Source organism: Lacerta agilis, chromosome 12 (assembly GCF_009819535.1).
Source record: "Lacerta agilis isolate rLacAgi1 chromosome 12, rLacAgi1.pri, whole genome shotgun sequence".
Classification (NCBI taxonomy): Eukaryota; Metazoa; Chordata; class Lepidosauria; order Squamata; family Lacertidae; genus Lacerta; species Lacerta agilis.
Genome location: NC_046323.1, coordinates 15,918,942 through 15,938,558, shown reverse-complemented (window position 1 = coordinate 15,938,558; position 19,617 = coordinate 15,918,942). Strand labels below are relative to the sequence as shown.

The window sequence follows — 19,617 nt, the reverse complement described above, 5'->3', positions numbered from 1 at the left end:
AATTTGAAAATCCTGAGAAGCGGCTGAGGGAAGTCAAAAATATGTATAAGAGATGAATAAGAATGGGTGTTTAAAAGAATGTATGTAAAATTTAATAAAAATTATTTTTTTTAAAAAAAGAGAGAGAAAAGAATGTGGCTTTTTGGGGAGGGGGATTAATTGGGTTACTGCTTTTGGTTTGCTTTTATATGCTGTAGTCTTGTTGTGAACCGCCCTGAGACCTCCGGGTATAGGGCGGTGTATAAGTTGAAGAATAATAATAATAATAATAAAATGATAACAACAACAACAACAACAACAACAACAACAACAACACTGCCAATGGCTCTCTATTTTCAGAGTTTGAAATGTGGCTTTCTTTTTTATCTGTTCTTCTAGGCAGAATTGTGGGCAATTTTAACTCATTATTATTTACATCAAGCGTAGCCAAACTGAGGCTCTGCAGATGTTGTTCAACCCTTACAAGCCCCCACCCTCCGGCCAGCATGGATAATGGTTAGGGATAATGGGAGCAGCATCTCCAACAACATCTGGAAGAAACTACATTGGCTACCCCTGATTTACATCAATGTGTTCCATGATGGATCTCTCTTCTTCCCTCTGTTTTACAGAAAGTAGTGATGGCATTACTTGTTTTGATGGAAACATCTTTGTTTATCATTGTGTAGCATATGCAGTAATTATACTCCTTATAGTTTGCTGAAAGCTTCAAATGCAAATAGTAATGAAAAGTGTCAGTTGATTTTCCAAAGGTAAAATGTATTCCTAGGAAGAGGACATAGAGCACACAAGAAAATTAAAGATTATGAAACAGATAAACAACAACAGCTCAATCAGGCTGGAAAATATACAGTGGCTGCAGAGAACAATTGGAGGAAGGTTGAAAGCTTTAAGAAATGAAAAGTTTCAACTAGATGGTGAAAGTTAAACACGGGTGGAGCAAGGTGGGCATTTTGGGGGGAGGAGATCGATGAGATGGGTACCATAACAGAGAAAGTCTTGCCATGTGCAAGATTGCATTGCTCCTTGCTTGGTTTCTGATCACTGCTGGGTGTTCTGCTTTCTTTAAATGTGATTATACCAATAATGCAAGTGCTGGGGAAGGGGATGAAATTGATAATTCCATGGTGCCCCAGACATAGGAATGACTTGGGGGTCTGGGCCACCCCTGCTCCTGGAGTCTGGGCACAGAGATCCTCAAATCGCTGCCCAACAGCTGAGTGAGCAGACAGAGAAGAGAGAAAGAAAAACAGCGTACAACTCACATGTGAAATTCAGGAGACAATAATCAACCCTGCTCTCCCACAAAAGGCAGAATTGAAACTGGCTAGAAGGTTCTCCATTTCAGATGGGCATGTAGCTTCATTTTCAATTTTGACCTTGCCTTCTACCCTGTATGCTTCACTCCTCTGCTGACTGAGAAGCCACACACACACACACACACACACACAAGACTGATGAAGAAGTTACTTTGCATTGCCCTCCCACGTCGCGGGGAAAATTCCTTCCCCTCATGCCGCAAGAACACTGCTGTTAATATTATCAAATATTCACTGGAAAATATGGCTCTCTCAGATTCTTACGTTAAAAGCAAAACCTGAATGCCAAGAGAGCCAATACTTGATTCGCTGCAAATTGTGCTCATTTATTTGTGTTTATGCTGAACTCTGTAAACACTCTGTTTTTGTTGCAATGTGTAAAACAATTTTATTTCACTGCCTTGGCTCAATAAATATTTCTTATTGCTCACTAAAACAGAGACCTTATAAACTGTACCCCCAGAGCCTATAAAATGCAATTATCTCACTTCTATAGGACAATTATGTAATTTTTTTGCAGAGTCTACTGTCTCTACCCAGGAGGTCTAGACTGGCAAACAATCCCAAAACATGGGGATGGACAAAGTTCTTTTCTTGGCCCTATAGCAAGAACAACGTCAGTTTCAAGTGGGTTCGCTTGGTCTGCAGTTGCTTTTATCTTAACTAGTCATTCTAGCTGAGAGCCAAAGGATCACACAATTCGTTCCTTACAACCAAATGCTCTTTTAGCCAGGCATTCTGGGTGGCTTCCAACAAAATATTCAAGCATAAAGATCCTCAAACATTAAAAACCTCTCTGTACAGGGCTGCCTTCGGATGTCTTCTAAAAGTCAGTTAGGTGTTTATCTCCTTGACATCTGATGGGAGGGAGTTCCACAGGGTGGGTGCCACTGCCAAGAAGGCCCTCTGCCTGGTTCCCCGTAACCTCACTTCTCACAGTGAGGGACCTGTCAGAAGGCCCTCAGCTCTGGACCTCAGTGTCCAGGCTAAACAACAGGGGTGGAAACAAAATAAAAAATAAAAGAATTCCTTCCAGTAGCACCTTGGAGACCAACTAAGTTTGTTCGTGGTATGAGCTTTCGTGTGCATGCACACTTCTCCAGGGGTAGAGACATTCCAGGAAGCCGTTTAGGGCTTTAAAGGTCAGCACCAACACTTTGAATTGTGCTCAGAAACGTACTGGGGAGTCAAGGAGAGAAAGTCAACCATCCAATTTTTTTAAAAAAAAACATAGTATAAACACTGACAATTGGGAAACACTTGCCTGCGAGTGCTCCAATTGGAGAACAGCCTCTACCAAAGGCATCATGAACTTTGAAGAAGCACAAACCCAGGACGAAAGGGAGAAACGAGCTAAGAGGAAGGCACGTTTAGCAAACCCTCACCGTGATCAACTCCTGCCCGGAAACCTATGTCTCCGCTGTGGAAGGAAGTGTGGATCCAAAATTGGCGTCCACAGTCACTTACGGGCACATTGTTAAGACCATTTTCACAGAAGACAATCTTACTCGGCCATGAGTGATTGCCGAAGAAGAAGAAGAAGAAGAAGAAGAAGAAGAAGAAGAAGAAGAAGAAGATATGGCTAGGATCCCTGGGTCTGTTGTATAAAGCTGAGGGAAAGGGTATCGTAGTGGGCCGGACCCCTGAGAGAAAAACAAATGTTGTATTAAGAATGTCTCTTTTGTCTTTTTAATTAGCGATAATGGGGTGGGGTGGGGGGACCAGTGTTACGCAAAGCATTCCTCTGTAAGACATATTGGCAGGCATGTTCCCACCATTTAGTGAGCGCCTCACTATCAGGACCACGAGAAAGCCAACTGATAGCACTGAAAGAAGCAAAGAGTCAACAGAGAGAAGCTTCTAAGGAATATAGTAAAGCAACTGGGAGCCAAGGGAGCCAAGGTGAGGTTAACACCTGGGTCACCTGCACAGCAACAGCCTATTCAGGTGACCCCATTTCCACACATATTCCCACCATTCAGTGGTCGCCAACAATAGTTCAAGTATTTATCACCGTTAAGATGTCTACTGCTACAGCAAACTGACACAATCTTTAAAACATGCTCCGGGAGCAAACTTATGAAAGTTCCCAAGTGTGGAAAACCAACTTCTGGTATTAGGAAAAGCAAGGCAATACTGTGCATTAGAATGTACATAACTGGGCAACTTTAATAGAGCTACAAGGAAAGTGGGAATTCAAAGAAGGTTATGCCTCAGAGAACTGAAGGTTCTAATTACTGTTACAGTAGATACTGTAGTTAATTAGCAAAAAAAAAATTGAAGTGTGATAGCATGTCGAGATTTGCCTATTTTCACATGAATTTAGATATATTTAATTCCGTGCACTTTAAAATGAGATGGCATGTCATGATACGCTTTACTCAAAAAGAATAAAGAATCCAAACATATCCTAGGAAAATTAACTGTCTGAATCAAACAGTGGCTCCCTATATAAGGGCTACATTATCGTTGGGGCCACTAATCACTATTTTAGCAGCAAGTTTGCAGACCTAAAGGACTTTAATTTTCTTACCAGGAGTAGAGAATAGTTCCGACAACTGAGGTAAGCTTGCTGTTTTCCTGTTTCTGCTTTGCAAGACCAAAGTCAGCTGGAAATAAAATAAAGCAAATTTATTTTCCTCCAACAGGTTCAATTGTTGATTAAAAAGTTCACTTATATTTGATATATTATCCCCACCACCTCATTTATGCATTATCAAGCAACACACAATAATATTTCCCCATCTTCTACTCTTATCTTTGCTCTTTATGAATGACACACAGTGGCCTGGTTCACATGTCATGGGAAGCCCATTCATTATTTACTACGATTGAGATTGCCAGTGCACGCTGCTCAAATTACACACACACACACACACACACACACACACCGCTCTTTCCTTTCCCAAGCTGAAAGGGGGGGGGAATCTACAGTGCTGACTCAGCATTTATGTATGACTCAGCATTCACAGTTTGGCTTCTCTCCAAAGAAACCACAAGAGCTGGTTCATATGTAGCCAGCACTGTGGCTTGATTCCTTCCAGATTCCTCTGATGTGCAAAGCGGGCCAGTTTTTAGGAAGTAAATGGCTCAATACCAATATATAATGCTTATAGAATTTGTTCGTTCTAATGCTCTTATGCCACCAGCCTGGAAATGAAACACAGTTTAAATAGATATCAAAATCCATTTATGAAGATTAGAACTGAACAGATGCCAGCTCAACATACCAGCTATGGGCACACGTTTACTTAAGCAACTTTTGAACTTAATCTAAGCTTTTTTCAGCTACTGTTCTTGGCAGCAGCTGAAAAGAAGCAATTCCCTGAAACCCAATCCTAGGGTGCAACCTTTGAAAAGGTCCCTTAAATATACCGTATTTTTCCGTGTATAAGACTAGGTTTTTTCCCTAATAAATTATGTCAAAAATTAGGGGGCGCTTTATAAACGGATAGTGCCGAGGCAATTTTCTTAAATCTGAGCCCCCCAAAATAGGGAGCGTCTTATACATGGGGGCATCTTATAGATGGAAAAATACGGTATATTAATTGTCAGTGGACGCTTATGTTTCAACTCTTACCTCAGGGCAAAGTATTGTTATGAGTTTGCGGGTGCCAGACTCCCCAGATTTCCTGGACCCAGTAAGTGTTGGAATTTAATCGAGCCGCCTGAACCCCTGGATCCAGCAAGGGTTAAAATATAAGGTAGGCAGTCACGAAATTAGAAGACGCCTGCTTCTTGGGAGAAAAGCAATGACAAACCTAGACAGTATCTTAAAAAGCAAAGACATCACCTTGCCGACAAAGGTCCGTATAGTTAAAGCTAGGGTTTTCCCAGTAGTAATGTACGGAAGTGAGAGCTGGACCAAAAAGAAGACTGGTCGCCGAAGAATTGGTGCTTTTGAATTATGGTGCTGGAGGAGACTCTTGAGAGTCCCATGGACTGCAAGAAGATCAAATCTATCCATTCTTAAAGAAATCAGCCCTGAGTGCTCACTGGAAGGACAGGTCCTGAAGTTGAGGCTCCAGTACTTTGGCCACCTCATGAGAAGAGAAGACTCCCTAGAAAAGACCCTGATGTTGGGAAAGATGGAAGGCACAAGGAGAAGGGGACGACAGAGGATGAGATGGTTGGACAGTGTTCTCGAAGCTACTAACATGAGTTTGGCCAAACTGCGAGAGGCAGTGAAGGATAGGCGTGCCTGGCGTGCTCTGGTCCATGGGGTCTCGAAGAGTCGGACACGACTGAATGACTGAACAACAACAGTTTATATTTGAACGGTTCATTACCCCAGGCTAGCTTCCTCATGAGGTCATTGCCTGGGGTGAGGAACCATTAAGAGAACAAAGGGAAAGGCGATAGACCATTAAGGAAGCAAAAGAGAAGGGAAGATGTGCCAGACTGGAAATGGGTGGGGAACCTCCTCCCTCTTTTAGATAGTGAGAAGAACGAAAGGCACAGTTTAGAGTTTTAGCATTGGCTACAACGTGACTTAGAGCAGAAAAGGTTGCAGGCTGCTAAAGGAAACAAGTGGAAAAGCCATAGAAGCAGACCATGATGCTTGATGTCTGTTTGAACCCAAGGCTGCAGCTATGGGGAAAACAAGACCCATTTGGGGAGTTAATGCTGGGAGCCCCTCCATTATAGACTCAGGTTGTATATATGTGTAAATAAACCATATATCTGCCTCCATATATACAGCAGAGAGTCTTGTATATGGAAGCCCAGGGCTTCCATACACACTGCCCAGGCTTGTTCCCTGGAGAGATCACTTCAGCTGCTAACACAGGAGGTAGAAAAAAACCACACAGGAGGCAGAAGTTATGAGTTACCAGGCTCTGCAGCCACAGATGGAACTGTCATTCCACAGCAATTTGACCTCACCTCCAGAGGTGCACTCCATTGTCTCTTGAGACTGACGAGTGCCAACAACAATTTGGACAGCTCTTAAGATATCATAACCATATTCTGCACGGTGGTTCCTGATATCGAGAAACAAGTTTTCATCTATGTTTGGATGCCATTGGATGCCATTTTGAATCAAGATGGCAGATTGAACCTTTCAAAACTGCATCGATTTTAACCACTGTGTTCAAAATTTCACCGATTTTGTTTGACCTCCTGAACAATGCTCCATGAAGTTACGCGTGCTAAGATACAAGTTGACATAATACTTCCATGTTCAACTCCCTGCCTCTCACAAATATACAGTATTTACCTCTCTAAGCCTGCAAGCCTATGCACACCTTTTGGAAGCAAGTCCCATGGAGGGAGACAGTGAAACTGACTTCTGAGCAAACAGGCTATGGGGAAAGGGGAATACTATGAGATGTGCTTATACATATTTTACAAATAGAAGGCTAAGAACGACACAACAAAACCCAATTTGCCCCAAGCAGAGGCAGGGGAGGAGGCAAAGGATGGGACAGAATTGGAAATATAATATATTGGTTTCCTGCTGGTGTCCAAACCATCAAATGATTCTCCCATTTACTTCAATTTATAGAGCAATGACCTATTAGTTAATCCAAATGCCAAACTTCTAAAAGGTCATTTTAAACTGAACCAGTGCCAGGCTTATTCGGTTCTGAAAAGTAAAAAATGACAGGCTTAGCTCTATTTTTATTTCATTTTATTTTTAATTTTATTTTTAATTTAGACAGAGAAATGGATACTGGACACAAGAAAATGGCACCAGCCCTAGAATCTGTTGTCAGAAGCTACTGCTTCACCTTGTATCATAGCAGAAATGGCCCTGCTAATGCTAAGATTTGTGTTGCTTGGTGATGATGCCCATTTATGCCTCTTGCCCTGTTATTTCCCCAAATAATACGCAATTGTAATACCACAGCTACTACCAGTAGCAGTTTACAAAACAAAAACAAAAAACCAGATTGAAATATCTCTGGCATTCAGTATTAAAACACTGTAAAAAGAAATAAAAAATAAAGAAAACAGGTGTGAGATGGAGCCAACTGTACCTCCATCAAAGCAGGTCACTTTGATCAAGTATCTGTTTCCCACATTCTTTCTACAACCACTGGGAATACTATCCTGACTCGAGAAAAGCTTTTTTCACCTGCATCCAATTTAGGGTTTAGATGGATGTAATGTCAGTTTTAGATGTTTAGATCAGTTCAGCTAGAGGCAATGTTTTAAGAGGTTTTAATGCTACCTTGAAAACTCACACACGTTCTTCTGTTCTAATACAAGCTTTGTAAAAAAAATAAAAATAAAAATAAAGGTGTCTTGCGAGTTCACAGTAGTAGCATAGTACCAAATAAGACAAGGCTGGAGCAACTCCACTGTATTGCCTTCTCTCCATTTCATTCCATGCTAACGTTTTTCAAGGGCTGTTTTGGGGCACGTCGCAAAAGCTGTTCCAATCCTCTACTGGAAAAGGTTGAATGAGCAAGAAGATGGGTTACTAAACATAATGCAAGAGCACCATGCAGTGGCTGCCTGTTTTAATGCAGCCTGTCTCATACTTAAATTACTTTTCTAGGAGGTAAGAACTGCAAAAACAGTCAAATGCCTCCATCCTACGGTCCTCCATGTTATTATATCACTTCAGATTGTATTTGTGGATTTGAAACATTCATATACCTAAAAAGGAGTCTAACACATCCTACCCATTGAGGAAGCCACAATATCTAAAACTGACCACAATATCTAAAACTGGATTTGAAACACTATTGCATAACATCTGTATAGTGTTAGAATTTGTGTTGCGCACAATACTGCATCAAGTAATGAGGAGAAAAGACTGCATTTGAAAATTATTGAAAAGGAGGGGAAATTCTGGTTCAAGGTTTCTGATGCGCTTGCCTTGCTTCTGAGATTGCCAAGGGGCATTTGTAAATATCCGCCCTTTCATTCTACAAATCATCTCACCAGGACTTTCACTCTGCAACCTTTGCAGGCAGCTGCACTTTGATCTAAGTTCAGGGTATGGGATCAGGAAGTAATTCCTCCCATGGGGCTTTTCCAGAACAGAAAGCACAGGCAGTCAGGGAGACTGCAGACTACTGGAAAAAACACAGGGGGTGAAGCTCAAAATCCCGTACCAACCTAAATTCTCTTCTTTTCTTGCAAATCATCTTTATTGGTTTCTTTTAATTTACATTCATAGAATCACACTATAACATCTCAGTTCTCCTATGGCTAAACATGTATTTGTAAATAATAATAAAGAAAGCAAAAACAAAAATTGGTGCTTAATCGCTTGATTCATTTGTATTCCTTTTATACTTGACTTCCCTCCCCTTCTTACTTGGGTCCTCAGTTTGACTTAGTTGAATGCCTCTCTTAACAAGTCTATGCGTTTGTTTTCCTGTTTTCCCACTACATTTTAGTATTTTTTCTTACAGAAGTTATTCTAAGCCAGTCAAAATTTCAATTTCCCCATGAATAGTCTTTCAAATATTGTTTGAATATGTTCCTATCTTTTTTAAAATGTTTGTTTTGTTTGATCTCTTATCTGCCCAGTCAACTTGTCCATCTCCGCGTACTCCATTAATTTGGTCAACCAATCTTTTTTGGTTGGTAAACATTCCCTTTCCCAGTTCTGTGCAATCACAACTCCTGCTGCGGTGGTGGCATACATGAATACTTCATTTAAATCTTTTGGAATCTCATTTCCCACATTCCCCAATAGGAATGCTTCTGGTTTGGGGTGTGTGTGAGAGATTTTAAGCATCCTAAATTAGAGCCCAAACCTAAATTATCAATAATTTATTGTCCTGAAAATGAGGCGGGAAAATGTAAGCCTCTTTAGCAGGCGAAGAAAAGATCTGAGAAACCAGAGGATGGATTTTGGCACAGCACTAGCTATAATGTTCTCATCTGTTACAGCAGACCAGGCTTTGCCAACACAACGCACACCATGTATTTTACATTTTACAGTATACCTGAAGGAGCGTCTCCACCCCCATCAATCAGCCCGGACACTGAGATCCAGCGCCGAGGGCCTTCTGTCGGTTCCCTCACTGCGAGAAGCAAAACTACAGGGAACCAGGCAGAGGGCCTTCTCGGTAGTGGCGCCTGCCCTGTGGAACGCCCTCCCATCAGAAGTCAAGGAATAAACAACTACCTGACATTCAGAAAATACTTGAAGGCAGCCCTGTTTAGGGAAGTTTTTAAACTGTGATATTTTAAATGTATTTTAATGTTTGGTGGAAGCCGCCCAGAGTGGCTGGGGAGACCCAGCCAGATGGGCAGGGTACAAATAAATTATTATTATTATTATTATTATTATTATTATTATTATTATTATTATTACATTATAAGCCTCATCTGCCCCATCAGGACACAGCTTTGTTTTCAGGGCCTGATTGTAGCTCAAAACATCTGGAGAGGGCACCAGGTTGGTGAAGGCTGCATGTACACAGGTGTATATGGTTGAGCAGCAGACAAGAGTCATGCCTGCACTTTGAGCAACGTGACAATACAGCTGTTTTGTTTTGCTCGTGCTGCATGCTTCCATGTCACTTGGTTCCATTCAGCCAAAGAAATTAAAACTTACAGCATTCCATCCTGTATAATTTATATACGGACACCAGAACACGGTGCCTCTGAAATGCACAGTAAGGAACCTGGTGCTCTCCTTTACATCATTCAGCTGTGGAAGAGCACTATTAAAGCGTTGCCTTTGGGAGCAAAACTACTAATGAGCAGTCCTCTTTCCTTTCCTTTTCGGGGACTGGAGAGATGCCAGCCAATTATACATACATTACTTAAAAAGAAGATATATTATATAAGCATGAACAGAATCCCTGCGCTAACATTAAGATGGTACTAGGAAAATCCTGGCAGAGCGAGAGACTGCAAAATGTTTAAAACAGAATAAAAATTGTGGAAGTTACAAATAAGCAAATGGAGGCATAAAGCTGCCTTCCACAATCTGAAGCCATCCAGCTTTCCTGGACTAAAATTCCTATCAGCCCTAGATGGTATGTCCAATGTTCAGGGATGGTTTTAGTCCAAAACATCTGGAGAGTTCAAGGCTGGGAAATTTAGCCTAAAGCAAATAGCCAGGTTCCATTTTTACTAAGTCTATCCATTTGATAGGACGCGGGTGGTGCTGTGGTCTAAACCACTGAGCCTAGGGCTTGCCGATCAGAAGGTCGGTGGTTTGAATCCCCGTGACGGGGTGAGCTCCCGTTGTTCGGTCTCAGCTCCTGCCAACCTAGCAGTTCAAAAGCACATCAAAGAGCAAGTAGATAAATAGGTACCGCTCTGGCGGGAAGGTAAACGGCGTTTCCGTGCGCTGCTCTGGTTCGCCAGAAGCGGCTTAGTCATGCTGGCCACATGACCCGGAAGCTGTCTGCGGACAAACACTGACTCCCTCGGCCTATAGAGCAAGATGAGCGCCGCAACCCCAGAGTCGTCCACGACTGGACCTAACGGTCAGGGGTACCTTTACCTTTACCTTTTTATCCATTTGATACAGTGTTTACATTTCATATGTTTTGTTTTTTTCCCCTTTCCCTTTCATCACCAGATTCACAGGAATAAAAGGGAGGTGCCGATGTGGCAGAGTAATGAAGACTGCAAGCCCTGTTTACTTGGGAGTAAGCCCTATTGAATTCAATGGGACTTACTTATGAGTAGATAAAACAAAATAAAAAAAATTCATTCCAGTAGCACTTTAGAGACCAACTAAGTTTGTTATTGGTATGAGCTTTCATGTCCATGCACACTTCTTCAGGGTTTGGTATCGGCTGTTGGCTTGCCCTGATTTAAATGTTATTCTCCATAATGTCAGGGCAGCTGCTTTTAGGCACAAGGCAATAGCTTCTCATTTCAGTCAGGTTTTTGGACTTTAACTTGGTCAGTTTTAGATATTGTGGCTTCCTCAATGGGTAGGATGTGTTAGACTCCTTTTTAGGTATATGAATGTATTTAGCTTCCATTTTGTTCTAGTTTCGTATTGGTTTTAATTCTTGTATTGTGCTGCAAGCTGCTTTGAGATTGCTTTTCATAAAAAGCACTGATAACTGAAATTCATAATGCTTTATGTATTTTATTTTTGTCTAGATTTTAACCCTGCTTTGTAACATTCCCCCACAAAGCCTCAGAGAACCTTATTATAAATATATATTCAAAACCTTATTATAAGTATATATTCAACCAAAACATAAAATAACAAAAAGTGCAAAACACATTAATGATACACACATCTAATGACAGTTTTTTAAAAAAAAATCAGCAGCAGAATCATAATTATAAACCAGATATTTAACAGAACGTTAGGCTGTGGTTCAAGTCAGTCACTGCACAAATTATGGGATCAGGTACACTTTACCAGTGTAGGAGAGTTTAATCTGAACTTAGAAACTATGGTAACCAGCTGCGGAACAAGTCAGGATATTAAGCCAACTTCAAAACCATGGTTTGATATCCTAGTTTGTTCCAAAGCTGGTAACAACAGTTTTCTCGTTCAGGCAAAATGGAACATTATGATTAGAGACTTCCTGGATTGATTTCTTATACCACAGAGGGAGAAGCGAAGGGGCTCTGTGTATGGGCTTGTTTAAATGTGGGCTTATTGAGCTGATATATGGTTGACCATTCCAGCCAGTTGTTTTTCAGCCTAAAGTACCACACTTGGTTATTCTTGTGTGGATAAAAGGCAGAGAAGGGGAACCATGTATACAACCCTGAGGTCCTTGGAAGGCAAGATCAAGAAAAATGAAATAAAGGTATCGTGTTGTCCCTATGCTCCAACCCTGCTTGTTAGGATAGGTGTGCTACTGCACATGGGCACCTGCTAACACCCTCCATGATGATGATGATGTTGTTGTTGTTGTTGTTGTTGTTGTTGTTGTTGTTGTTGTTGTTCAGTCGTGTCTGACTCTTCGTTACCCCATGGACCAGAGCACGCCAGGCAGCCCTATCCTCCACTGCCTCCTGCAGTTTGGCCAAACTGAGGCTAGTCGCTTCGAGAACACTGTCCAACCATCTCATCCTCTGTCGTCCCCTTCTCCTTGTGCCCTCCATCTTTCCCAACATCAGGGTCTTTTCCAGGGAGTCTTCTCTTCTCATGAGGTGGCCAAAGTACTCCATAGTTATCACATATAAAAAAGGGCTCTGGGCCATCTCCTCAAATATTGCAAATTGCATCTAAGGCAGTGCAAATACATATAAAATATCTGCCAGTCATGATGAAGATGTTGCTCAGTTGCTAGAAACCACAGGAGGGGAGGGTGCTGTTATGCTCAAATCCTGCTTGCCCGTTTCCCACACGCTTCTGGTTGTGGCCATTGTGAGAACAAGATGCTAGACTGGATGGGCTATTGGCCGGATCCAGCAGGCTCTTCTAGTGTTCTTGTGACTGTGCACAGGCAAATAAAGGAGTGCACCGTTTAATACAAGGATGAGGCACCTTCCACCCTGCAGATGTTGCTGTACTCCACCTCCCATCAGCCCCAGTCAGCCCGGCCAATGATCAGGAATGATGGGAGCTGTAGTCAAACAGCATATAGAGGAGTAGAGATTCCTCACCTCTGGCTTAAAGGCCTAGTCAATAGCTCGCAATTTTACAACCTTCATGGAAGAGATTTGATATGTTTATTGGCATCTCAAAGAGCTACATGATTTGCTATGCTCAAAGCACACTTAATTCTTCCTAATCCAGCCTACTGGGTTTTATGCTGCTCTACATCTCCTGAAGACGCAGAAGACAAGACAACCATTCCCAAAATGGTTCAATTACAGTTGATGGTTATTTAGCTATTAATGTGATAAAGCCTTGTCTTTCCGAGGTTTGTTGCCGGGGGGGGGGGGGGGGTTGGCTGTAAGTGCACAGTGACTTAAACACATGCACAGAAGCTCATAATCACACTATTTAATTATTCATGAAGCCTAAATGAGAAATGGAAACATTAAGAAAGCTCGTTTGCCCCAAAGGAAACACAGCTAATGCTTCCCCCCCCAACCCACAGTGCTTATTTGTTCTTCATCTAAGATATCATTATTACAGCACACTAACCTAAATCATACTACCAACTTTCAGAGACACATGCCCTACTCCAAGCAAAAAATTAATTGAATGAAGAATTATTAAATTCCTAACTTGCAACAACAGTGAAGATTACCTCTCTCTCCTTCCTTCTGCCTAATTAAATACAGAGATTCTCTCTCTCTCTCTCTCTCTCTCTCACACACACACACACACACACACACCAAGGGGGTACTTTCATCTCAACAGTATCCACTCCAGGCGGAATGAATATGGGCTCAGTTGTGTGACATTGAAGGATATGTCAAACAGATATTGAAACAAATTCAATAATGGGTCAATATCACCCACAACTGCCCATCATCCACTTATTCCATTCCCACTTCAACAACTGTTCGCCAAGTAGCAAATGAACTCAACACAAATCTGGCTTCAGTCTGGATAAATGTTGGACAGTTGGCTCTTTGAAAGTATATTTTACATCAAATGAAGTTGCAATGACATTGAGCCCATTTGAATTATATTCTCCTTATGTTTGGAAAGGGAACACGGCACTGGCTGTGCCTCTAACCACCAAATCTATGCATCAGCGTGTGTACATAATATTTAAATAAGGTGTATATATTTGAGCTGATATCATTACAGGATTGTGAATACTGCCCATGTTCAGGCAATCACATCAAGGATTAAGAAACCAGAATATGTACAAATTTGGCATGAAGACGCCTTGTTCCCACCTCCACACGATCAAGGAAAAACCCGAAGGAACATAGTTAACCATAGCTTCTCCTTACATGTGAACTGAGAACTATGTTTAATGGCTTCCCAACAAGCCAGGATTTGGAATCCAAATTCCAACACGACTGGAAACCCTTAACCGTGATTCTTGGTTCCGTGGTTTAATGTTGGCATCCAAATCCTGTCTAGTTTGAAAGTCTACCCATAGTTCCCAGTTCTTGCAAAACAGAAAGCCAAAGTTAACTACAGCTTCCTGGTTTGTTTTACTAGTTGTGCAAAGTAAAAGCAGAATACAGAGACAATAACTCTGTGCGTATCCTGGCTTATTAAGCCAGAATTGGGTCATCCAAACAGAGCAATTGTCACCCTGAAGTTTTTGGAGAAAGGCCAGCATACTAATTTGAAAAACAAAAATGTGCTGTGGCAAATCTTCGTGCTTATGTGTTCCCTTTTTTAGAAAACAAAAAGGATACACCTGGACTAGAAGGGTGTAAAAAACAGAACAGAAGCAAGCCTGAGAATGATGAACAACAGAAGGATTTAAATAATAAAGCGATAACTCAGAAGAAATGTCTTAGTTTCCCCATACATAGGAAAAAAACAAACAGTATAGTATTGTTTGGAAAGAAAAGGTTTCACTTGTACATATGCATTAGAAATGGTTTGGTGATTTCATTTATTCTGAATTAATTTACTGCAATTCACAATGGAAAGAAATCACTTTCTACTTAAACAGTCCAAGGTTACAAAATTAGAACTTACTGATGGTTACTTTATCCTTATCTCCCAGCATGATGTTGTTTGGAGTGAGGTCTCGATGGACAATTCTTTTCTCTTTGTGCAAATACCGAAGAGCTAAACACAGCTTTACAACAAAGAAAAGTCTTAGCGCAAATGCAAAGCCATATTCACCAGCAATAACCAAGGGGTAGCTTAGAACCTGGGAACGTGAGGGGCAAGCGTCTTACAGGAAGAGTTGCAACTAAACTTTGGAGCACAAAACCATTTAAAAAGCCATTTGCTATAGGGAGGAGCTGTAGCTCAACAGTAAAGCTCCTGCTGTGGAAGGCCTTGGGAGGATAGGTAGGAAGATAGGGAGTGAGAGTTGGTTCTGGGTAGAAACATCCACTCTGATGAAAATATCACAAGCTAGAGAAAGGAGTCTCTGAGCTTAGTGTGAAGGACAGTGTGTGGTGTCCTATAAGAGTAATTAGGCCAGGAATTAACTGGGAGGCTGAGGTTGAGACAGGAGAAATAGAAGCTGTAAAGAGACAGCCTACTTAGGTCTCATTCCAGTCAGGAGGGAAGAGATTCTTCTAGTAAGAGAAGACTCCCAAACCAGCGAAACCTTGGGTCTATTACTTGGAGTACCTCTGAAGTAGCGTTGTCTAAGGGGTGTGTAACTGACAGAAAGTAGCACCTTGTTAAGAACCAAAGTATTAAGTTAAGTGTGAAACAACCGAGAAAACCTTGAAGTGAAATAACATTGTAAACTGAAGTATCCTAAGTTTTATCCACTCGTGTCATAAACTTCCTTGTTAAATAAGATCATTATTGTTTATTTGAACAAATCGTGCCTGAGTCTCCAAATTATTATGTTTTCCCTCACACATATCCCCCAAGAGATAATCTGAGGTAGTTTGAGGGAATTCGTGGAAGTGGTGTTCTGTGAGGGGGGTGCACTATATTTAAGTGAGTGGACGGGCCCAACGGTGCCAGGGGGGAAAGGGCCGTCGCGTCCATCACAACAGACAACACAGACAATATTGGGCTAATGGACCAATGACATAAGTCAGATTGCTGGGTTCCCATTGCACAGCCCTCTTAGCACTGTATCTGGGAGGTGTATCTTACATTCTCTGCACTGCCTCATCTAAGAAGCTCCATTGTAATATGCTTCAGCACCAGTGACATTTAGTTTATCCCACCTTGGGCGCAATGTATCATCAATTGCATAGCGCAGACAATGTGTACGCACTTTGCAAAGTGCAAAAGGACAGATCCCTGACTGATAAGCAGCGATTAATGACTATCCTAGAAGCAAAAAACAAGACAAAGAAAAAGCAACGAAGATACGTGCAGGTCCTTACTTGAATGAATATGTGCCATAGTCTGTCTTCCGTAAACTGTTGCTGCTTCTCCTTCAAAGAATGAAAATGTTCTCCCAGCGGCGCCCCTTCTATGAGCTCCATGACTATGTACAGCCTGTCACCTAGAAGCAACAAAACGAAATAGAAGCAGCAAAACAAGAGGGAACATTTCATTTATGTGCCCAGCGATTGGCCAGGAGGCATTATCCAGGTATACCTCCTGAGCATTTTGGAATCCAGTCTGACCAATGATTCCTGTATAGGCAGACTAAGTGGCTTACCACTTCTCTGGCAGGAATGTAACAGCAGAGGGATCTGTACCACCAGAGGAAAATGATTAAATGGTGCCTTCTCAAAAATCCCTAAAACTGGACTACCAGTATAAAACACTGCGTAGCATTCAGCTGCGGTGCCCCACTTGTGCAAGAGAGATTTACCATTCCTCTCATCCTGCCCCCCTCCCTACAGCCCCCTATGAAGCACCCAAATCTGAATTTAGAATACTCATTTAAACATCCTTAAAATATCAATGACTTCCCTTCTTCTTTTCCCGTTCATTTTGCATATCATAAATCCCTGCATATTTTACATAAACTAAACCATTCAGTATTCCTTTATTACATCCATCAAAACTTATTTACACTGTTGAATTTATCTTAATGCTGCCAACGTTTTCAAGTGCGCACAATTACCCTCCATATATTCAATAAACATTTTCCAATCTTCTTTAAACGTAGGTTCTTCTTGTTCTCTTATTCTATACGTTAAGTCCGCAAGCTGCACATATTCCATCAGTTTAAGTTGCCATTCTTCTTTAGCTGGGACCTCGCTCGTTTTCCATTACTGGGCTAACAAAATACGGGCCGCAGTAGTGGCATAACTAGCAAATCTAAAGCATCCACAACACTATAAGTTGCGCTAGTCTTTGTCTGCTTCTTTTCTAGAAAACTAGGTGTCTGTACTCACCATGAAGTTGTTACAGTAAGTGCCGCACTTCTTAACAACAACAAAAAGAGGTGCCAGTACTGCATACCCTTAAAAAAAGTCCTGGTTATACTCATGGTGGTCAAAAAGGTCCAAGTGGAAGCCACCCAGGACTCCAGCCACAGAGATCGGTTCGGAGTTATGAGCCACCTGGAACATCAACGGCATCTGGCCTCTAGCACAAGGAACACACAGCCTACGGTGTATGTCTCCATCCTTGCCAACATTTGTCTGCATCTTACTCACCTAGGCCAAAATCCTCAACAACCTCTAAAGGAAAGCGTGCAGGAAAAATACGAGGATTGTATTCAACATCACTCCTAGTCAGAGTAGATGCATTAAAATTAAAAGACATGACTAACTTGGGCCCATTCATTTACTCTGAACAGGTGTTAGTGGGATACAATGCAGATTTTCATTTCCAGACCTGACATAATCCCACCTATGTACTGATGCTTCAAGTCTCTCGCCTTCTATTTGAATCCTGACTAAAGCACAATCTTATAATATCTACTCGGAAGTAAGGTTAACTGGGTTAAATGTGGCTTACTCCCAGGCAGTGCTAATTTTCTAGGAAAAGAGGTGATGGAACTCACCACGAATGCCTCCCTTGTTCTCTTATAATGGCAATGGCGCCCACATGAAATGTACCGGAACTGAGTTCGGTGAGTTCTGGCTGGAAAAAAAGCCCTACTCCCAGGTAAGTAGGTATAGGATTGCACCTGAAATCAAAACAATTTTTCCCAGGTCTCCTAAAGAGGGGGCTGCAGCTGGAATATAAGCTTCCTGACGACAACAGAATATATATAGATCATTTTCTTTTTGTAGTGATCTTTTTTTCCTTTAATCTTATTATAACAATATACTCGTTATGGAATGTAGCCCTGAAAGTGCATACTTACTTTCTAAGAAGGTTCTGTAATATCGTACGACATTAGGATGATAAAGCTACAATAAAAATAATGTATACAGTTAAGGTTAGATGGAACATCCATTTGTATAATGTCTTCAGAATGTTCCTCTTGGTGGCAGTTATGGCAAGTCAGTTTTAAGACTGTGAACACCAGCACAGTATCTTGATCTTTGACAGTGTGCAGGAATCACTCCTTTATTTAAGTTACAGGTAGGTAGCCATGTTGGTCTGCCATAGTCAAAACAAAATAAAATAAAAAATTCCTTCCAGTAGCACCTTAGATACCAACTAAGTGTGTTCTGAAGAAGTGTGTATGCACACGAAAGCTCATACCAAGAACAAACTTAGTTGGTCTCTAAGGTGCTACTGGAAGGAATTTTTTTATTTTTTATTTTGTTTTTTCTTTATTTAAGATATTGTGGCCAGAATCAGTAAGAGATAACCATAACGTCTACCTTCTCTATACTGCCTATGGAAATACTGTATTCCCCAAAATTGCTCAGTTCTCTTTAGTAAGTTTTTCTCTCCCCTTTTATCAGTATTTGGTCTATTTATGGCCTACTTTGCAGAATGCTTTAAAAAATAATAAAGGTAACTCGAGGGGCCAACTTGAACACAATATTGGGCAGGCCCAGGTAAGCACCGCCCCACGTAATCAATCACATGACGTGGTGAAATGGCAATGCCCACCAAATTAGGGGGGGTGCAGCCCCCTCAAATATTTCATTGTAAGGGTTGTTCTTTTTCAAGAAAGAGAAATAAAAAGGGTGAGCACAGCAAGCAAAGGTCAATGGTCTCTGTGTGAGAGTGAAATGGACTTTCACTCAGTGCAGAAGGGGACCTCACATTCTGCTCCCCCCAACCCACTCCAGTCACACACACCCATTGACTCTGGGCGGTTGCGGGACCATCTGGATTTGTGGAGTGTGCAAGAGGGAGAAGAGGGAAGGGTAAAGCTGCAAATACCAATTGAGTTTGCCCAGTGAAACATGAAAAGGGCACACAAATTCCTTATGTGAGCATCACGACACACATACAGTCACTTTCACATTATGTCTTAGATGCCTTTTCATGTATTAGTATGAATCTCGGCAGGAAAAAGGATATGAGAAACTGGTTCTCATAATGCAACCCTAAGCACGTGAAATCCATGAGAATCCAGCTTAATGAATGTACAGTGGTGCCTCGCAAGACGAAATTAATTCATTCTGCGAGTGCTGTCGCATAGCGATTTTTTCGTCTTGCGAAGCACCAATGGGAGAATAGCGGTTTGACGGGGGGAAATCGGAAATTTTTTCGTCTTGCGAGGCAAGCCCATTGAAAAATTCGTCTTGCGAGACAGCCTTCCGCTAGCGAATGCCTTTCATCTAGTGAGTTTTTCGTCTAGCGAGGCATTCGTCTAGCAGGGTACCACTGTATAGCAAGACTCCATGATAGCTAGCTTAATAATGGTCCTTCATGTATGTTCTACGATATTTAGGGGTTAAACTAGGTATTACTTTAATAGGTAAAAGAAAAGGACCCCTGGACGGTTAAGTCCAGTCAAAGGCGACTGGGGTTGCAGCACTCATCTCGCTTTCAGGCCGAGGGAGCCAGCATTTGTCCACAGAC

General features: G+C 41.6%; 1 protein-coding gene across 6 annotated transcripts in view; it reads right to left on the bottom strand.

Moving 5' to 3' along the window:
- NEK10 (NIMA related kinase 10) overlaps nt 1–19,617 on the bottom strand; it is a 107,611-nt gene that overhangs the window by 52,539 nt on the left and 35,455 nt on the right. For all 6 annotated transcript variants that reach the window (XR_004427675.1, XM_033165626.1, XM_033165628.1 and 3 more), the window contains 4 exons: nt 17,996–18,041; nt 16,110–16,231; nt 14,782–14,884; nt 3,853–3,928 (listed from right to left, as the gene is read on the bottom strand). Coding sequence is in view for 5 of the 6 variants with exons in the window: in XM_033165626.1 (XP_033021517.1) it covers nt 3,853–3,928; nt 14,782–14,884; nt 16,110–16,231; nt 17,996–18,041 (347 nt within the window). In the remaining variant the exon portion in view is untranslated. The remainder of the gene's footprint in view (nt 1–3,852; nt 3,929–14,781; nt 14,885–16,109; nt 16,232–17,995; nt 18,042–19,617) is intronic.